The sequence below is a fragment of the Carlito syrichta genome, unplaced genomic scaffold, assembly GCF_000164805.1.
Source record: "Carlito syrichta isolate Samal-C Ts95f unplaced genomic scaffold, Tarsius_syrichta-2.0.1 Scaffold123386, whole genome shotgun sequence".
NCBI classification, from domain to species: Eukaryota; Metazoa; Chordata; class Mammalia; order Primates; family Tarsiidae; genus Carlito; species Carlito syrichta.
Window position 1 is genome coordinate 120,097 of NW_007067482.1, and position 15,835 is coordinate 135,931.

At 50.7% G+C, this 15,835-nt stretch overlaps 1 protein-coding gene across 1 annotated transcript in view; it reads right to left on the reverse strand.

Moving 5' to 3' along the window:
- Positions 1-15,835, reverse strand: part of KY (kyphoscoliosis peptidase) — a 50,254-nt gene that overhangs the window by 28,731 nt on the left and 5,688 nt on the right. The window contains exons 2-3 of the mRNA XM_021707687.1: positions 13,053-13,115; positions 9,304-9,366 (exon numbers count right to left, since the gene is read on the reverse strand). Of these exons, the coding sequence (XP_021563362.1) occupies positions 9,304-9,366; positions 13,053-13,115 (126 nt within the window). The remainder of the gene's footprint in view (positions 1-9,303; positions 9,367-13,052; positions 13,116-15,835) is intronic.

A 15,835-nucleotide genomic window follows, 5' to 3' on the forward strand; every position in this document is an offset into this window, starting at 1 on the left:
AGAAAAAACAACAACACTACAGACCAACAGCCCTTATGAAAATAAACACAAAAATTCTCAATAAAACATTATAAAATTAAATCCAACAATATAGTAAAAGGACAATATACCACAACCATGGGTGGTTTATTTTAGGAATGCAGAGTTGTTTCAATATTTGAAAAATCAATGAATAGAGTTCACCATTTTCACAGACCAAAGAAGAAAAACCACAGGGTCATATCTATTTATGCAGAAAAAAAGATTTGACAAAATTTAACATCCATTCATGATCAGACCTTTCAACAAACTGTAAATAGAAGGGAACTTTCCTAAACTGAACAAGGGCATTTCCAAAAAGCATACAGCTGGCAGCATATTTCATGATGAAAAATGGTAGGCTTTCTCCCCAATACTGGGAGCAAGTCATGGATGTTCATGCTAACTGCTCCTAATAACACTGTACTGAATTCTTCCCATTGCAATAAGACAAGAAAAATAAATAAAACTCATAAGGATTAGAAAGGAAGAAATAAGCTGTCCTTATTCACAGATGACAAGTAATCTTATCAACAGATGGCAAGAAAAAGCTCTGAGAACTAATAATTGAGTTTAGCATGGTTACAGCATACAAGCTTAACCCACAAAAATCAACTGTATTTCTCTGTACTGGCAATAAGCAATTGGAACCCACAAAAATCAACCGTATTTCTCTGTATTGGCAATAAGCAATTGGAAATGAATTAAAAAATAACCACTTCACATAGCCCCAAAAATGGAAACAGATAAAAATCTGAAACAAAAACCCAGACAAACATGTTTTGAAATTGCATGCCAAAAACTACAAAACAAGATTAAACAAAGTAAAAAGGACTTAATAAATGGGGAGACACAGTGTTGATGGCTTGGAACACTCAATATTTCAAGTTGGCAATTCTCTCCAAGTTGAGCTATAGATTTAATGCAATTTCAACCAAACACCTTGGAGGAATTTTGTAGATATAGACAAAAAATTTAAGTGTAAAGGCACAGGAACCAGAATAAACAAACCCACTTTGAAAAAAAAATTGGAGGACTCCCACTATCTGATTTTAAGATGTATTAATAAAGCAACTGTCATCACAATAGCATGACATAAAATATAGATAAATAGATCAATGGAGCAGAATAGAGAATCAAGAGGTAGATCTACACAAATACAGGAAAATGATTTTTTTTACATAAAAAATCATAAAAGGCAATCCAATTGGAAAAAGCACAAAAGAACAGATATTTTTACCACAAAAGAGATTATAGATGCAAAATAAACACATGAAAAGTTGTTCAGCATCGCCAGCCATTAGAAGACAAATTAAAATCAGAAGGAGATATCACATCTATATCAAGAGCCATATGGCTCTTGAACAACGTGAGTTGGAACTATACGTGGAGAGTCCACTTATACGTTGCTTTTTTTTTTGCCTTAATGCAGTTAGAAAATACAGCAATCCCAGGATGTTAAACTCATGTACACAGAGGGTTGATTTTTCATATATACACGGGTTCCATGAGTTCACTGTGAGACTTGAATATATATGGATTTGATTATACATGGGGCACCTGGACCCAAGCCCTTGTGTACACTGAGGGATGACTGTAAGTTTAACATCGTGATAATATCGTAAGCTGAAAAGGATGCAGAGAAACTGGATCTCAAATATTGCTGGTGGGATTGTAAAATAGAACAGGCACTCTGGAAAATAGTTTGGCAGTTTCTTATAAAACAAAACACATACTTACCATACAACCTAAAAATCGCACTCTTGGGCATTTATCCCAGAGAAATGAAAGCTTATGCTCACACAAAATCTGTACACAAATGTTTGTATAGCAGCCCTATTCATAATCACCCCAAACTGGAAACAACATAAATGTCCTTCAATGAGTAAATGAATAAACAATCTGTATCACACCCATCTCAAGAAATATTGCTAAACAATGCAAAGGAACTCGTAGGAGTGATGGAAGGGTTAGTGTCCACACGAGAATTTTTTGGGTGACAGAACTTCTCTATATCCTGATCATGGTGGTGGTTACATGAATCTATGCATGTGTTAAAACTCAGAATTATATGCCACGAAAATTCAATCTTACTGTATGTTAATTTAAAATAAAAATAAAACCCAAAATCCCAGCCACACAAAAAACCCAAGCAGAGAATTTAAACAATGCAAAAACTTGGATGATACAGAAAGAAAGAGAGTAGACAGCGAAAATCCTTCAAGACTTTCATTTCCACATTTAAAAATCCAAAGCAGGATTATAGTAAACATGCTTTCTGTATCTTCATGTAAGTCTTCACATGTCAGTAAATAGAGCCATATGTCCTCATTTTAAATGGCTGCATGGTACTCTAGTTTATAGATGGTTTATAATCCATATAAGCAATCCCTTTTTGTTGAATACTTAGCTTTTCCCAAACGTTTTGCTATTAGAAATGATGATGCAAGGAACATTCGGACACACACGTTACAAATCGGTTCCTTTGAATAGACTCTTAAATATGGATCAAAGAATATGGAGATTTTTAAGACGTTTGTGAGATATTGGCAAACTTTTCCACATGAATGATTTCATCAGCTGATGATCTCACCAGCAGTGCAAGAGGATGCCCCTCGTGCTCGTCCTTGCTGGGGCTGACTGCAGAATGGGCCACCGTGCTTTGCACTTCTTCCCAAGGAGAGGTGTTTCGTTCCACCTCTTGAATTTGGGCTGGCTTTATGACTCGGCTGGCAAATGAGCATGTGGCAGAAGCAACGTCGAACAAGTTCTGAGGTCTCAGAGAGACTTTGCAGGGTCTGTTCTCATTCTTGGGACCCCAGCCACAGCTGCATGTGAATGAGCCAGGCTGTGGATGAGGGATGGCATGGAACGGGGCAGAGTCTCTCGAGAAAGGCTACCCTAGACCAACTGGTCTCCAGCCAACCCACCAGCTGACAACCAAAACACGAGCTGGCCCGGCCACGCCTTGTGAATAGCTGGGTATGGCTCTGATGAAGACATCCCACCAACTCGCAGACTTAAGAGTTTGTAGATGCTCATTGTTTAAAGCCACCGAGTTTTGTGGTGGTTTGTAACAAAAAAAATAGATCACGGATGTTGGATTTTATCAGTCATTTACATTTTTATCAATAAACGATACCTTGTTTTTGTATATTTAATTTTTAGTGTAGTATTCTTGGCATATATTTGTCATTTTAAATTCTTGTTTTGTGAACTGCCTATTTTCTTAATGTATTGTTTTTTTCCTTATTTATTTTGTAACAGCTCCTTTAATCTTTTCCTGCTAAATGCGTTGCAATTATTTTTCATAGAATAACAACCCTGACTTCCTTGTGTAGTTCGTAAACTTGCTGTGTGCCAAAGAGGGTAATTCTCAAACAATTTAAAAAGATACAATGTAGCCTCCCAAGGCAATACATTAAAGGGATTAATATTCATTTGGAAGTGTAGTTTCTAGCACATTCACCATCAGAGAAAATCAGCCTTGTGATTTTATCATTAAGATAATAAGCATTTCAGAGTTCAAGGCATGGTTCAGGTCTGGTCGTAGGATTGGGTGTCATTGCCATCCACGGAATATGTGTCCCATGTGTCTTCCCATGCTGCATGAGGCATGGTCCTGCTCTCCTTCACCTGTTCATTTTTTCTACCAGAAACACTCTGAGATGTTTTTCAAAGCGGGTGCCAAGTGGTGTCTAAGATACCTTGTGAAAAATGAACTGAGAAACCGGCCCACTCTCCCCTCTTGCAGGTCACGATACGCAACGCTCCTGAAAGTTCAACAGCAAAGAACTCTATTTACCCAGCACGATTTTGTCAAACACAATTTGGAAAATGCTGGGTTGGAACAATCTCCACAAGGTCAGAGAAGCTGCAAAAGGGAACGATTGGTTGGTATAAGGTTCAACAACAAACCTCTTGCCCACACTTCTCACAACGGTCAGGTACTTCTAACCACTCTCAATTCAGCCACGTTTCTTTGTCTAAGAGTGACGTAGTTGAAAAACAAAATGCTGTTAAAGCCCTGCCTGGGCTGAGTGTGGAGGTGGTCTCCCACTTGGAAGGTGGCCCTGGCAGGGAATCTCTGTCCGTCTCCCTCCCTAATCCCTTCTCTCCTTCCCACAGTGCCTCTTTCCTCTGGGACAAGGGCCGAGGTCCAGCATTCTCCTGCATCCCTCTTCCTGACTCTACAACAAAGCTGTACTGCCACTTAAGCACTCCTTCGAGGAAAACAGCAAAGCTCCCAGCTGCCCTGATCTGTGTGGGAATGCGATGCCTGCTGTCACTTACAGGTGTGTAAGGGCACTTCTGGGAGGCTTTGCTGGCTCCAGGAACTGGGCCTGGGCTGGGCCCACTCTCTGAAGGTGCGTAGCATTCACAATACAGCTTCAGGCATCCTAAAACTGTGAAGTGAAGAGAGCTTGCTCACTGTGACATCCCTGTATCAAAGACAACTCTTAGTTTAAGAAAAAAAAAAGAATTCTACCAGTTTCTAATTATAGAGAGTGGAGCATCGTTGGGAGCAAAATTCACAGTCAGATCTAGACCCTAGGCACAGCCAGGTACCATTACCCTCGTCATGACCACGAGCCGTCACAGCCAAACCCAAAGGAGGCCCTTCCTGGGATTCCAGGAGGCCAGGCTGGCCTCTCTCATGTACTCCTCCCAGCTCTCGAAGTTGTTAACCAATAGCATTTTGGAAGCTGCAGCCCTGGCAGTCTTGGTCAAAGTGTGCTGTTGGTCACTCCTGCCAGCCCTAAGAGGCGGCTCCCCGGCCCTTTTTCTAAGCCCTACTGGCTCTCCTGCCTTTTCCCCACCCTCTCAGAAATGGAGGTGTACACAGTCAGGCACACACGTCTCCAAGCTTACTGCCTGCCTGCCTTCTCCCCGTCAGTAGGTGTCTCCTCTCTGGCACCATCTCCGCAGATCTTTTTAGGTTCCCACCAGGATTTATCCAAAGGCCTAATTTGCTCAGAACACCTAATGCGGGATGGCAAACAGGTTTCACGTTGTTCATTAACTCTGACTGATTGGAAATGGCTGCCTGAAGCGATCAATTAACAAAGACTGTCAGGTGTGTGGATGTGTGTGCGCATGGGCATGCAGGTATGTATGTGTGTGTAGGGGTCACAGGATTCATGTGAGATATTGGCTTAAGGTGTTTGCTAACTTTTTCTCAAACAGACTGACACACTTACAATCTGGATTTTTTTTTTGCCTTGGAGTTTTTTTTCCTGTAGTAGCCAAGAGTCCGGACTATCTTAACTAAAGCATGTAATTTAAAAAGCACCTTTAAACAGACCCAGACTAGATCTTCAAACGAGACATGCTGTGGTCCTGCCCAGGATGCAATGGTCAGGCAATGGCGGTGAGGCGTGACACCACAGAAACCAGGATGCTTCGTGGTGGGGACGAAACCAGGGACTCTCTGGCTCTGTGGAATACTGATGGAGCAACGTGCTTCCCAGGTTCTGCCAGACGCAGCACAGAAGCCCCACTCTACTTCTGAGCTGACTATCTGGTAAGCCAGAGCTCAGGGCTGAGACCATTTGGGCGCCGGCTGGTGTGTGATGAAAGGTGTCTCTTGCAGCCCTGACGGACCCTGGTTTCCACAGGGCTCTTGAAAACACAGGACTCCCTCACGATCCTTTCTGCAGGGTGAAGCTCCACTGGGAAGTCCCAGGCCTGGAAATGTGGCCATTTGTCCCCAGTGCCTGATGATCAAAGAAGGCCGCTCCATCGAGGGTTTGCATGGGGATAAGGGTTAACCACCTGGGAGGACAGAAGCCCCCAAAGAAAGCCAACTCCTTGAGATTAGCCTCTGGGGCTCTTAGTGACCACGTTCCTCCCACCTGACCCACAGGTCTGTCTCCGAGGCCCTTCCACGTGACCCAAGATTCCAGTGGGCCTTTGCCACCGGTTGCGTGGAGTCTGCCTTGACTGAGAAGCCGAGGATGAGGAGAAAGTGTGTTCTGACTGAAATCCTGCCTTTCATGCTGAGGGTGGGGTTTGGGTGGGAATGCTGTACCCATTTCTGCCTCGCCAGATTGATCACCATCCTGAATAGAGGAGGCAGTATGGTGGCATAGCTAAGCTCCAGAAACACACAGATATGGGTTTAACTCCTGGATACGGCACGCACTGGTTATGTCACCCCAGGCAAGTCATTCAGAGTTGAGCTCTCTGAGCCTCAACTTCCCCATCTGTAAAATAGGGATGATGACCTCCCATGGAAGGTAGTTGTGGGGATGAAATGAGGGGGACCCTAAAAGGGGCTGGGTTTAATGTCCAGAGCCCACCAAGTGTTCCATTCCAGTGGCTGCTATGACTGTGACAGAAAAGGCTTCCGAGAAAGCTCCTAGCGGATGGTAGGGTCCACAGAAGAGCCCAAGGATGCCAAGGCTCATTGGATGGAATCATAACTCCCTGACCACTGCTTTCCAACATGGGAGGCAGCGGCACCAGCCTCGACAAGGCCAAGTCTGAACTCAAGTTTCTTCCCCACCTGCTCCTCCTGTGTCTCCCTCATCTCCCACCTCCCCACTGCTCAGGTCCCAAGCCTCGACTCCTCTTTCTTGTACACCCCGAATTCACACCCCGGGGGCACTTCTCTTGCGGGGATGGTCATGATGTCCCCTGAGGGGTCTTTGGCTTCCAACCCCGCCCCTTCTGTCTACTCTCCAACCTCCTGGAGGCTGCCGTGTCTAAAACCATCGAATGGTTCCCATTCATACTCAGATTAGCAGCCAGCACCCTGGGCAGCCTCCCAGGCCCTGCCATCTCTGCCCTGCGTCCTCTCTGCCGCATCTTCTGATAGCCCCACCTTGCTCATGCCCCCCACCCTTCCACAGCACGGCCACCTGTTCCCTGAACTCACACCCACACTCCTGCCTGGGGACCTTCACACCCGCTGATCCGTCAGCTGGAAGTTCTTCTCTGGATGCCCACTCGGTTTGCTCCTTCTTTCCTTGTTCAAGTGTCACTTTCTCGTGAGACCTTCCTCACCCACTCTATTCTATTTTATTATTTACTTATTTATTTTCTGAGTCAGAGTCTCACTTTGCTGCCTAGACTGGAGTGCAGTGGCATGCTGCTCACAGCCACCACAGCCTCGGCCTGCTGGGCTCCGGCGGTCCTTCCGCCTCAGCCTTCCAAGTAGCTGGAACTACAGGCATGCACCACCATGCCCAGCTAATTTTTTTGATTTATTGTAGAGATGAGGTCTCGCCATGTTGCCCAGGCTGGTCTCGAACCCATGGTCTCAGGCAATCCTCTTGCCTCTGTCTCTCAAAGTGCTGGGATTAAGGTGTGAGCCCCCACGCCCAGCTCATCTACTCTATTTTAAACTGTCCCCTGTGGTGGGCGGAATCACGGCCTTTAAAGATATCTCTTCCAGAGTCCCTGGAATCTGTGAATGCTATCTTCTACGACAGAGGAAACTGCAGATGGGGTGAAATGCAGGATCTTGAGACAGGGAGATTATCCCAGGCTATCTGGCTGGGCCCTACATGCAATCACATCTGTCCTCAAAGGAGGGAGACAGGGAGATGTCTGTCACAAGCCAAGGGATGCCGGCAGCCTCCAGAGAAGCAGGAAGAGGCAAGGAATGGGTTCTCCCCTGGAGCCTTCCAAAGGAACCAGCCTCGATGCTGCTTTTCCTTTAGCCCAGTAAGACTGACTTTGAATTACTGACCTCCAGAAGTGTAAGACAATAACTGTGTGTTGCCTTCAGCCATCACATCTGAGGAAATTTGCTACTGCAGCCGCAGGAAACTGACACACAAGCCTGTACACCTGCAGCCCATCCCTCCACCTCCACGCCTCATCACGCTTCTCGCTTTATTTCCCACTCAGCCTCCTCTGACTCACTGTGTCTTCCTTGTTAGGACCGTCCGTCTCTCCTCACATTGGAAGGAGACGGGAGCCTTTGTCCGTTTTGCTCACCAAGTGAGATAAGTGGGTGCTAATCCACTCTCACGAAAGCAGGGGATCTCCTTGAGTTTTGCTTTTTGGCGAGCCGAGCGCAGCTGAGTCTATTTCAGAGAAGCGGAAGGCCTGGGGCAGATCTCGGTGGGCCCCCAGAGGTCTCCGAGACCTGTCCTGCAGCCATGTTCCCAGGAATTCTGGCCTAAAGGAATACCGATCCACACTGTGGGAGAGCCAGCTCCTTGTGCTGGTGACCCGAGTTGATGGCTCTGTTCCGCTTTGCAGGGCCTTTCTGCAAAGATGCTGAGGCAGCCTGTATTTCAGACAGCAATTCCCTGGGAGGCTCGGACGCCTGGGGTCTCCAGAGGGAGGGACGGGTACTTGCTGTCCCTGAACTGATCAGATAATTTCCCCACAGGTTAGGACATCAGCTCTGAGAGCACCTATGGTGAATCCTCAGGGCTCAGCCCTTGACAGTGCTCAGACACCAGGGTCTGGTCTTTAGTGCAGAATGCTTAACCGAGGTGGGCAAGGAAGTCTCTCACCAGGCTTCACCTCCAGCCAGGGAGCACCCCCCGCCTCCACCCACCAGGTTCTCAGATCCAGTCAGCTACAGAGTAAGTGATACCTGTGCCTGCCCTCCAGGGTCCTCAGAGCCTGTCACCGAAAAGTAAGGGCCCTCTCACTCCGCCTTGCTGTGGCAAACTCATACCGGGTGGAATGCCCTGGGTTGGCTCAGTCTCAGGAGGAAAGGCCTCAAAACCGCTGTGACCCAGGACACAGGCGGGCTTGGATGCCATGAGCCAGCAGGGGGATGACGGGTTTCCAGGGGAGCCTCAGAAGCAGGGCCAAAGTTAACAACTGAGGTCTTGCATGGAGTCAGACTGCCCAGCTCTGTGATCTTGAACACTTGATACCCCTTCGAAGCCTCAGTTTACTCCTCTGTAAAATGAAGATAGCAGCAGTACCTATCAAGCAGGATTGCTTGGAAAGCTCAATTTACCCGAGAATACGTGTCAATGGCTTGGCAGAGTGCCGGCCACTTGGTCAGCACTGAACAAATATTAGCTATAGTGATATCAGTGGTGGCAACAATGATGATGACAGCAATGGGCTCTGAGGGCCAGGGACTTTTTCTTGATCCCACGGTGAGAGGTGGGCTCGAACCGTGCAGCTTTTCACTGCTTCCCCTGAGATGCAGGAAGCGGAAACAGGTGCTGTAACATTCACAGGGCAGAGAAGACCCTGTTCCCCACAGTCTGTGCCCCACCCCTCACATCGGGCCCGTCTCTGGCTGAGACAGCAGATCTGGGCACAGAGCCGCGGGGAGGTCGTGGCTAGTGGCGAATCTCTTACCTTGGCTGTCGTAGGAAGTGATGACCTGGGGTTGCTGAGTGTGCTGCTTCTCCGCCAGGTTTCCTATTTTAGGAAGACAGAGAGGACTGCCGTGACCACAGGGGACCGTGGCGGAATTCTCCCCAAGGCAGAGCCGAGAGCTGTGTGCGTCTGCAAGAAAGGTGGGCTGGCGGGGCCGAGCCTGTCCACACGCCTAGGTGCGTGCACACCCTCGTGGCGTGCATGCCCACGAACCCGTACAGCGACAAGCCTGAACGTGGAGGCAAGAGCCCAGGAGGCTGTGTGCACATACCCCTCACGCAGCCCAGGCTGGGGTTCTTCTGGAAGCAGCTGGTGAGACCTCCCCTGGTCTAGGTAGCCATAGCTCCCGACTTGGGTGTCAGCACGCACAGTTTCCAAAGCGCTTTCCCAGACACGACGCCTCATATCTTCACACCTTCCTGGGGGGCAGGCTGGGAGACTCAGACCTGGCACTGGAGCCCTAAGTTTGCTGACCCCCTAACTTAATCTCCTGCCTTTCCCTAAGAAAGGGGCCAGCCTGGGCACTGGGATGCCGGGCAGTTCAGTTCGGTTTCACGACATTTGCAGGGCACCCACTCTACACGTGTCCTCTCCACACACGGGGGGTATTTCTGTTCCCGGGAAGCAGAGCCCAGTAGGGTCAGGCTGCCGTAGACAGACGCCTAGTTCCTGCCATAGACCTCGAACGGGAGTTCACAGGCTTACAGGCCTCTCCCACGGGAAACGAGCTCTCCTGCTAGGGCCTGGAAGCTGCCTTTGGACCTCTACTTCAGAGAGGTCAGGGGAGGGGCCGGGCGAGGGGCAGGACTGTTGCAGCCAGAGATTCTTCCAGAACTACCACCCCGAACTGCCATCTTCTCCCACTGGCTTTGTACTGGCCTGCAGTGGGCTCACCACTAGAAGTGGCCTCTAGGGCCAGTGCCTCGGTCTGGGAGCAAGTATGCCTCTGGGGCCTGTCCCGAACAGGTTCCACTCAGATGGCTTTCCCTGTGCCCCCAGCCGGATTGACCACTCAGTGCTTCCCATGCCTGGGTCCGAGCAGAAGCCAGTCAAGGAGGGTGGGTGGGGCTCCGGGTGGGGCTGGGCTCGTGATCCCCCTGGCAAGGTCTTGTCCTGGAAAGCTTGCTTGCCCTGGCCTTCCCCTAGGAATGGGCAGCCCAGGTCCCTGCACCCCCGTGAGTCGGTCAAGGGCCAGGTCCACCATGTATTCCAACACAGGGTGATGCGGCACGTGGGGCTGGAGCCCCAGCCCAGACTTGAGGAGGACATGGAAGCTGCCTTCTGTGGGCACAGCTGGCGGGACATCTCGGCTGGCCGGGGGAGGAAACGGGATCCGGGAAGGGAATCCTCAAGCAGGGCGATTGGCTGGCATAGCTGCTGCCGGGTATTTATAGTCAGGGCTGCACAACTGGTTTCCCGGGGGCCGTGGGGCGCCCGTCCCTGTGCTGCTAGGCAGACTTTGGCCAGGACCGAGGAGAGCAGCCAATCACAGCAGGGGAAGCCCGTTGCCGGGCAAGGAATGGGAGGCGGGGGTGGTTGGCTGGGCCCAAACACACCTGCCACTTGGAAAAGTCTGGAGTGCTCCAGGCTCCCTCACACCTCGCCAGCGCCCCAGCCCGAGGATGGGCAGCAAAGGGGGCAAGTGTGCCCTTCTGGATCAACCCCACATGCAGCTGAGTGTAGGTGCGCTTGCCGTCAGCCGTTTCCTTCTCAGATGAAAGCCATCCGGTGTCCAGGGCTGAGCGGCCCACTGGTTACCGGCGCTGGGTGCCTTGGGCACCAGCAAGACCTGTGCCCAAAATCTTGACATCAGAAGACACAGAGGAGCTCGAATTTTAATTTCTGCATGCACGATAATGTCCCCTTTGAAAAATAAACGAAGTTTTACTTTACATATGTTGGTGAAGTGCAGGAGGCAGACCTTTTCTGGGCTTGGGGCCTCTGCAGAGTCTCATCCCCAGCCCTGCATTTACCCGAAACTCTCAGTCCTCAGAGTGGTTTCACAGGAACCACTTTCCTCATCCTCTACTGGCTGACGCATTGTACTAAGACCCACTTCATGTCTTTTACAAGAGTCTTGTAACGGACTTGTAATAGTCACTGGGACACTTTGTGTTTTGTTGTATTTTTCCACTAACCTTCTCCCAAATCAGAAATCCGGAGTTGGTAAAAACAGGATGAATTCAGTGTGTTTCAGTCCTCTCCTGATGTAATAACACGCCCGAGAGGCCCTAAGACGCATGTCGGACAACTCAGGAGAGGTAAGTGAGCACGGCCATAAACAAGGATGTTGCGTCTCCCTCCGGCTTCCACCTGTGGCCTCCCTGCCCGCTCACCAGCACACCCGGGCCTAGCTCGCAGGCTTTGCGTGCCCTGTACGGTCCTGCACGTGCTGGTGGAGTACGCAAAAGATCTCTGGCGGTCTGCTTCTTAGGGTCATTCTCACTAGCCCACAGCATAGTTTTGCTCGCTTTGGCGTCTGCCTTGGCAGAGCGAAAGCTGGCATGTCTACCCGGTGTACTGATGGCCCCAGCAGCCAGTTGCAGGAAGCCATTGCGCCCATGCATGCCCATCAGCCAGGACACTGAGGGGTGGCTCCCCTGGTGGGCAGGACATGTCTTGAGGACGACTCCTACCCACGAGTAGGGCAAGGGGACACGGCAAAGCTCTTGACCTCCAGGGCGTTGAGACGCGCCTGCAGTGAATATTATGATTCTAGTCTAGACCCGTGAAGGCAGGGTTCTTGGCTGCTGTAATCACTGTCCCATCTCCAACATTTGGGATTGTTCCTGGCACACAGTAAGCGCTGTAGACATTTGTTAATGGAATGAATGGATGAATTTATTTTTAGAATTTTATCCTTCCCTTTTATTACGGTCAGAAGGATGGCAGAGGATAGCTGCTTAGCCTTACTTATCTGCAGTCCCGTTTCCTCCTTTATGGAGGGTCACGGAGGGTGCTTTAAACTGGCATAGATGACCAGTTATCTGATCCCAGGGCTCACATAGTCGAGATCTGACACAGTCCCCAGTGGAGGAGGAAAAGTCTGATTCTTATTAGAATTCTTACGGGCCTACAGTACATTGTCACTGATGTTTGTCCCCAGAAGCTGGGCTACTGAATCTCTGGAGGGCACAGAATAAAGGCCATTATCGTCAGACCGTCCACAGCACTCCCACAGAGACCCTGGGTCAGCCTGGGTGACAGACACCTGGCACCGGAGAGAAGAGACTTTGGAAACTGACTTCTCTTCTGGGTCCCAGGCCAGCAGGGATCCACAGAACACCTGAGTGGCGTCTCCTCAGGCCTCAGTCATATAGTCCCGTAGAAGACCATTGTCCTCTTGATTGGGAAACATTTCCGAAAGATGGATGGCCTTCACGAACAACCATGCCTCCCGTGGGAAACACACTCAGACTTCATCGTCCCAAGGGATGCCGAGTCCTCCCTTACAGCTCAGCTGGCAAACAAGTGGGTATTTAAGTTCATGGCATTACTCCGAAGCCACAGCCTCCAGGAAAGCAGGGGGCCTTATGCCAGGGACATCGTCCCGTGGTCACAGTAGCCCTAGGGGCCTGGTTGAGTCAAGAACAACCACTTCTTGTTCGGTGGTTAGATGTCCGGGGCCAATCTTGAAACAAGTGGAAACCCCATCCTCCCAGGCATTATTCAATGCATTGAACTCCAGAGATTGAAAAGAAAAGGAAAAAGAAAAAAAGAGGATTTACCATGAAGGTCGTTTCCTTCTAATTTCTGCCATCTCCGGACTCCGTTTCCGACTCCTTGGAATCCTGTGGAATAATGAAATTCTGTGAGTGGGAGACCCAGAGCCAATGAGCGATGCCCCAGTTACAGACTTATCTGAGTTACACCAGGGCAGGGGGAGCTTGGCTGTTTCGGGATCTGAGGGAGGCTGCCTGTGAATGAGATGCCCTTAGGGGAACGGATGCGACCCTCAACACTCACGACGGTGAAAAAAGCATTAAAACAGGTGGTGGACTCAGGTAGGATCATTCAGGAGGAATGTTTGTAACACCGACACCCATTTCCACTTCCAGATCGCCACCACATAAATATGAAGCCTTATTTTAGAAGACATTCACTCTCCAGTCTTCCTGCCTCTTTTTGTATGTGGCAAATCTCCCACTTCTAGAGCCTTGATGTCGGGTGGGGACTGGAGGAGGACCGCCATCCCTGTGGGAATGCAAAGTGACAGTTGCCTGCTCTCCTGGCCTCCCTTGCAGCTACAGCATGGACACGTGTGGCCCGGTCACGCCAATCAGATGCACCTGTGTCCCGCCCTGTCCTGGGACCTGGTGATGCAACGGTGAAGGGAAGAGTCGCTCTCAGTCTGGCAGCGGCTGGAAGTGGTGGCCCCAAGGCCAAGTTCCTGGCACGGCACCAGGACACATTCTGGCAGCGGGCGCCGCTGCAATGAAATCAAGATCCTGGCGCGGAAGGAGTGTTTAGTGCCCCTTGGTGGCCGCAGAGGCTTCCTCACCAGGCCAGCTCTGTGGTGCTTCCGCTGTTCTGGAAGCTCAGTCTGGAATCCTTTCTCCAACCCTTTATAGCCTGGAGACCCCCTACCCCTTCTTTCCTGCAGAGTCTTCCACAACCAGTGTCTGTGACTCGCCACAAGGGACTCTCGCCGACACACCCACGGAGAGAAACACACAAGCCACACAGACTTCTGGGTAAGGCCTAAGACTTTGAGGCTCCTCCAGGCTTGCTGTGGGCAGCTTCAGGCGACCTCCTCCACGGCCTCAGGAACATTTGCCCTGTCCTCTGAGAGGAAGTGAGGGCTTCCCGGCACGTTTTGGAGAAGCACTGCTCCAGGGAAACGGCCGGGAGGATGCTAAGGCCTTGGAGAAAATGGGAAAGCCCAGATTCCTGGTGACCCAGCCTGTCCACACCCTTCTCGCCCCCTTGCCTCTCTTTTCTCCTGCAAGGCCACCAGCAGAAGAGCCACCTGGTTACAGTTTCACGCTACCCTCCTGCGTGAAATGACTGAGCTTTGACTTTTTCTGACATGGAGCCCCAGCCCTCATTTGCAGAGCCAAGGAAGCTCCACTCTGGAGGGCCTGGAGATTGGAGGTGACAGGAGGAGTTAACCAGAAGTGTGTTTATTTTGGATCATTGCACTCAGGGGAGGTCTCGGAATAAGCTGGTCTTGTTCAGCGCTTTCCTCTCTCAGGCTGATGTCCCGAAGAGTGGACATGCATGCTGGCCTAGCCTGGGGTCTCCTGGACACCATCAGTGCCCAGCAGGCAGCAGAGGCCATGGCTGTCCCTCTTCTCTGCTCTGGTGCAGAACTATCTGTGAATGAGTGACACTCTGTCACTGTCATTCATAGCGTCTGCAAGAAACCGCCGCTGGAAAATATTTGGAGAAAAATATCAGCAGAAGGGGTCCAGTACATAGGGGTCTTTCTCCCCTGAGTCATGGTCACGAGTGTGAAGTACACTGGAGTCCTGGGGGCTTTGTGTTAGGTGTGGGACACCTCTCAGGGCAGTCCCGATGCCTGGCATTTCTTGGGCTTCTCTGCATTCCTTGCCTCTCTAGTGCCATTGTGCGCAGAGGGGCCTGGGAGTTTGGGACGTGTGGGCTGATCTGGAACTGGGCTCGCCACACACTGGAGGCAGCCTTTGGCACTGCAGTCCACGTCGTGGGAGCAGTCTGGTTCCTATCAAGAAGCTGATGGCCTCTGCTGATTTTCTAACTACATGCACCCAGGAGAACTAAAAGACCAGCTAAGCCAAACAACTCCTGGCCCCCAAATCCTCCCCGGACGGGAGCACCTGTCAACCTGCTCAGCTCTCCAGAACCCACTTCCTCCCCCACCTGCCTCACTAGAGGTCTCCGGGTGCTCTGGGGCAGCGCTAGCCCTTATGGCGGGGTGGCTAGCCATCCACCGCACCCGGCTTCAGCAAGGCAGGCGGAGGGTGGACATTCAGTGAGCACAAGGGCTCTGGGCACAGCAGAGCCAGGGACAGAGCCGCGGGAGTCCCAAGGAGTCCAGAGCGGGAGGCCAGGAGGGAGGCTGTCAGGTGTCCTGCAGCACAGTCAGCCTAGCGCGCCCTCGCACGCTCCTGGGAGAGGACTCTGGGCCCGGGGCCTTGGGGTTCCCAGAATTCTCAGGGACTTAACCTCCATTGTTATCCCCCTATACTCTGTTCACATTGTGTCCTGTCGCAGAGCACACAGAGACCCGGGCCTTGCTTTCCACAATCACTCTATAAACAGTCCCTCTCTGTTAGCAATCTACAGCTCACCCAGAAAGTCTGTCAGGCGGGTAAAACGGATGGATAAGTCCCAGTGGAGAGAGCAGATTTCAAGCCTCAACCGGCCCGAGCTGTGTTCCTCTTGCCCCTGTTACGCCTTCCAGCGGCAGGAGGCTGGGAGGAGGGCTCAGGAAAGGAGAAACTGAGGCTGTCGGCCGTGCCAGGTCACCAGGGGAGCTGCCCTCCCGAGGCTGACTCAGCACGCAGACCTCCCCGCGTCCCCGGCGCCC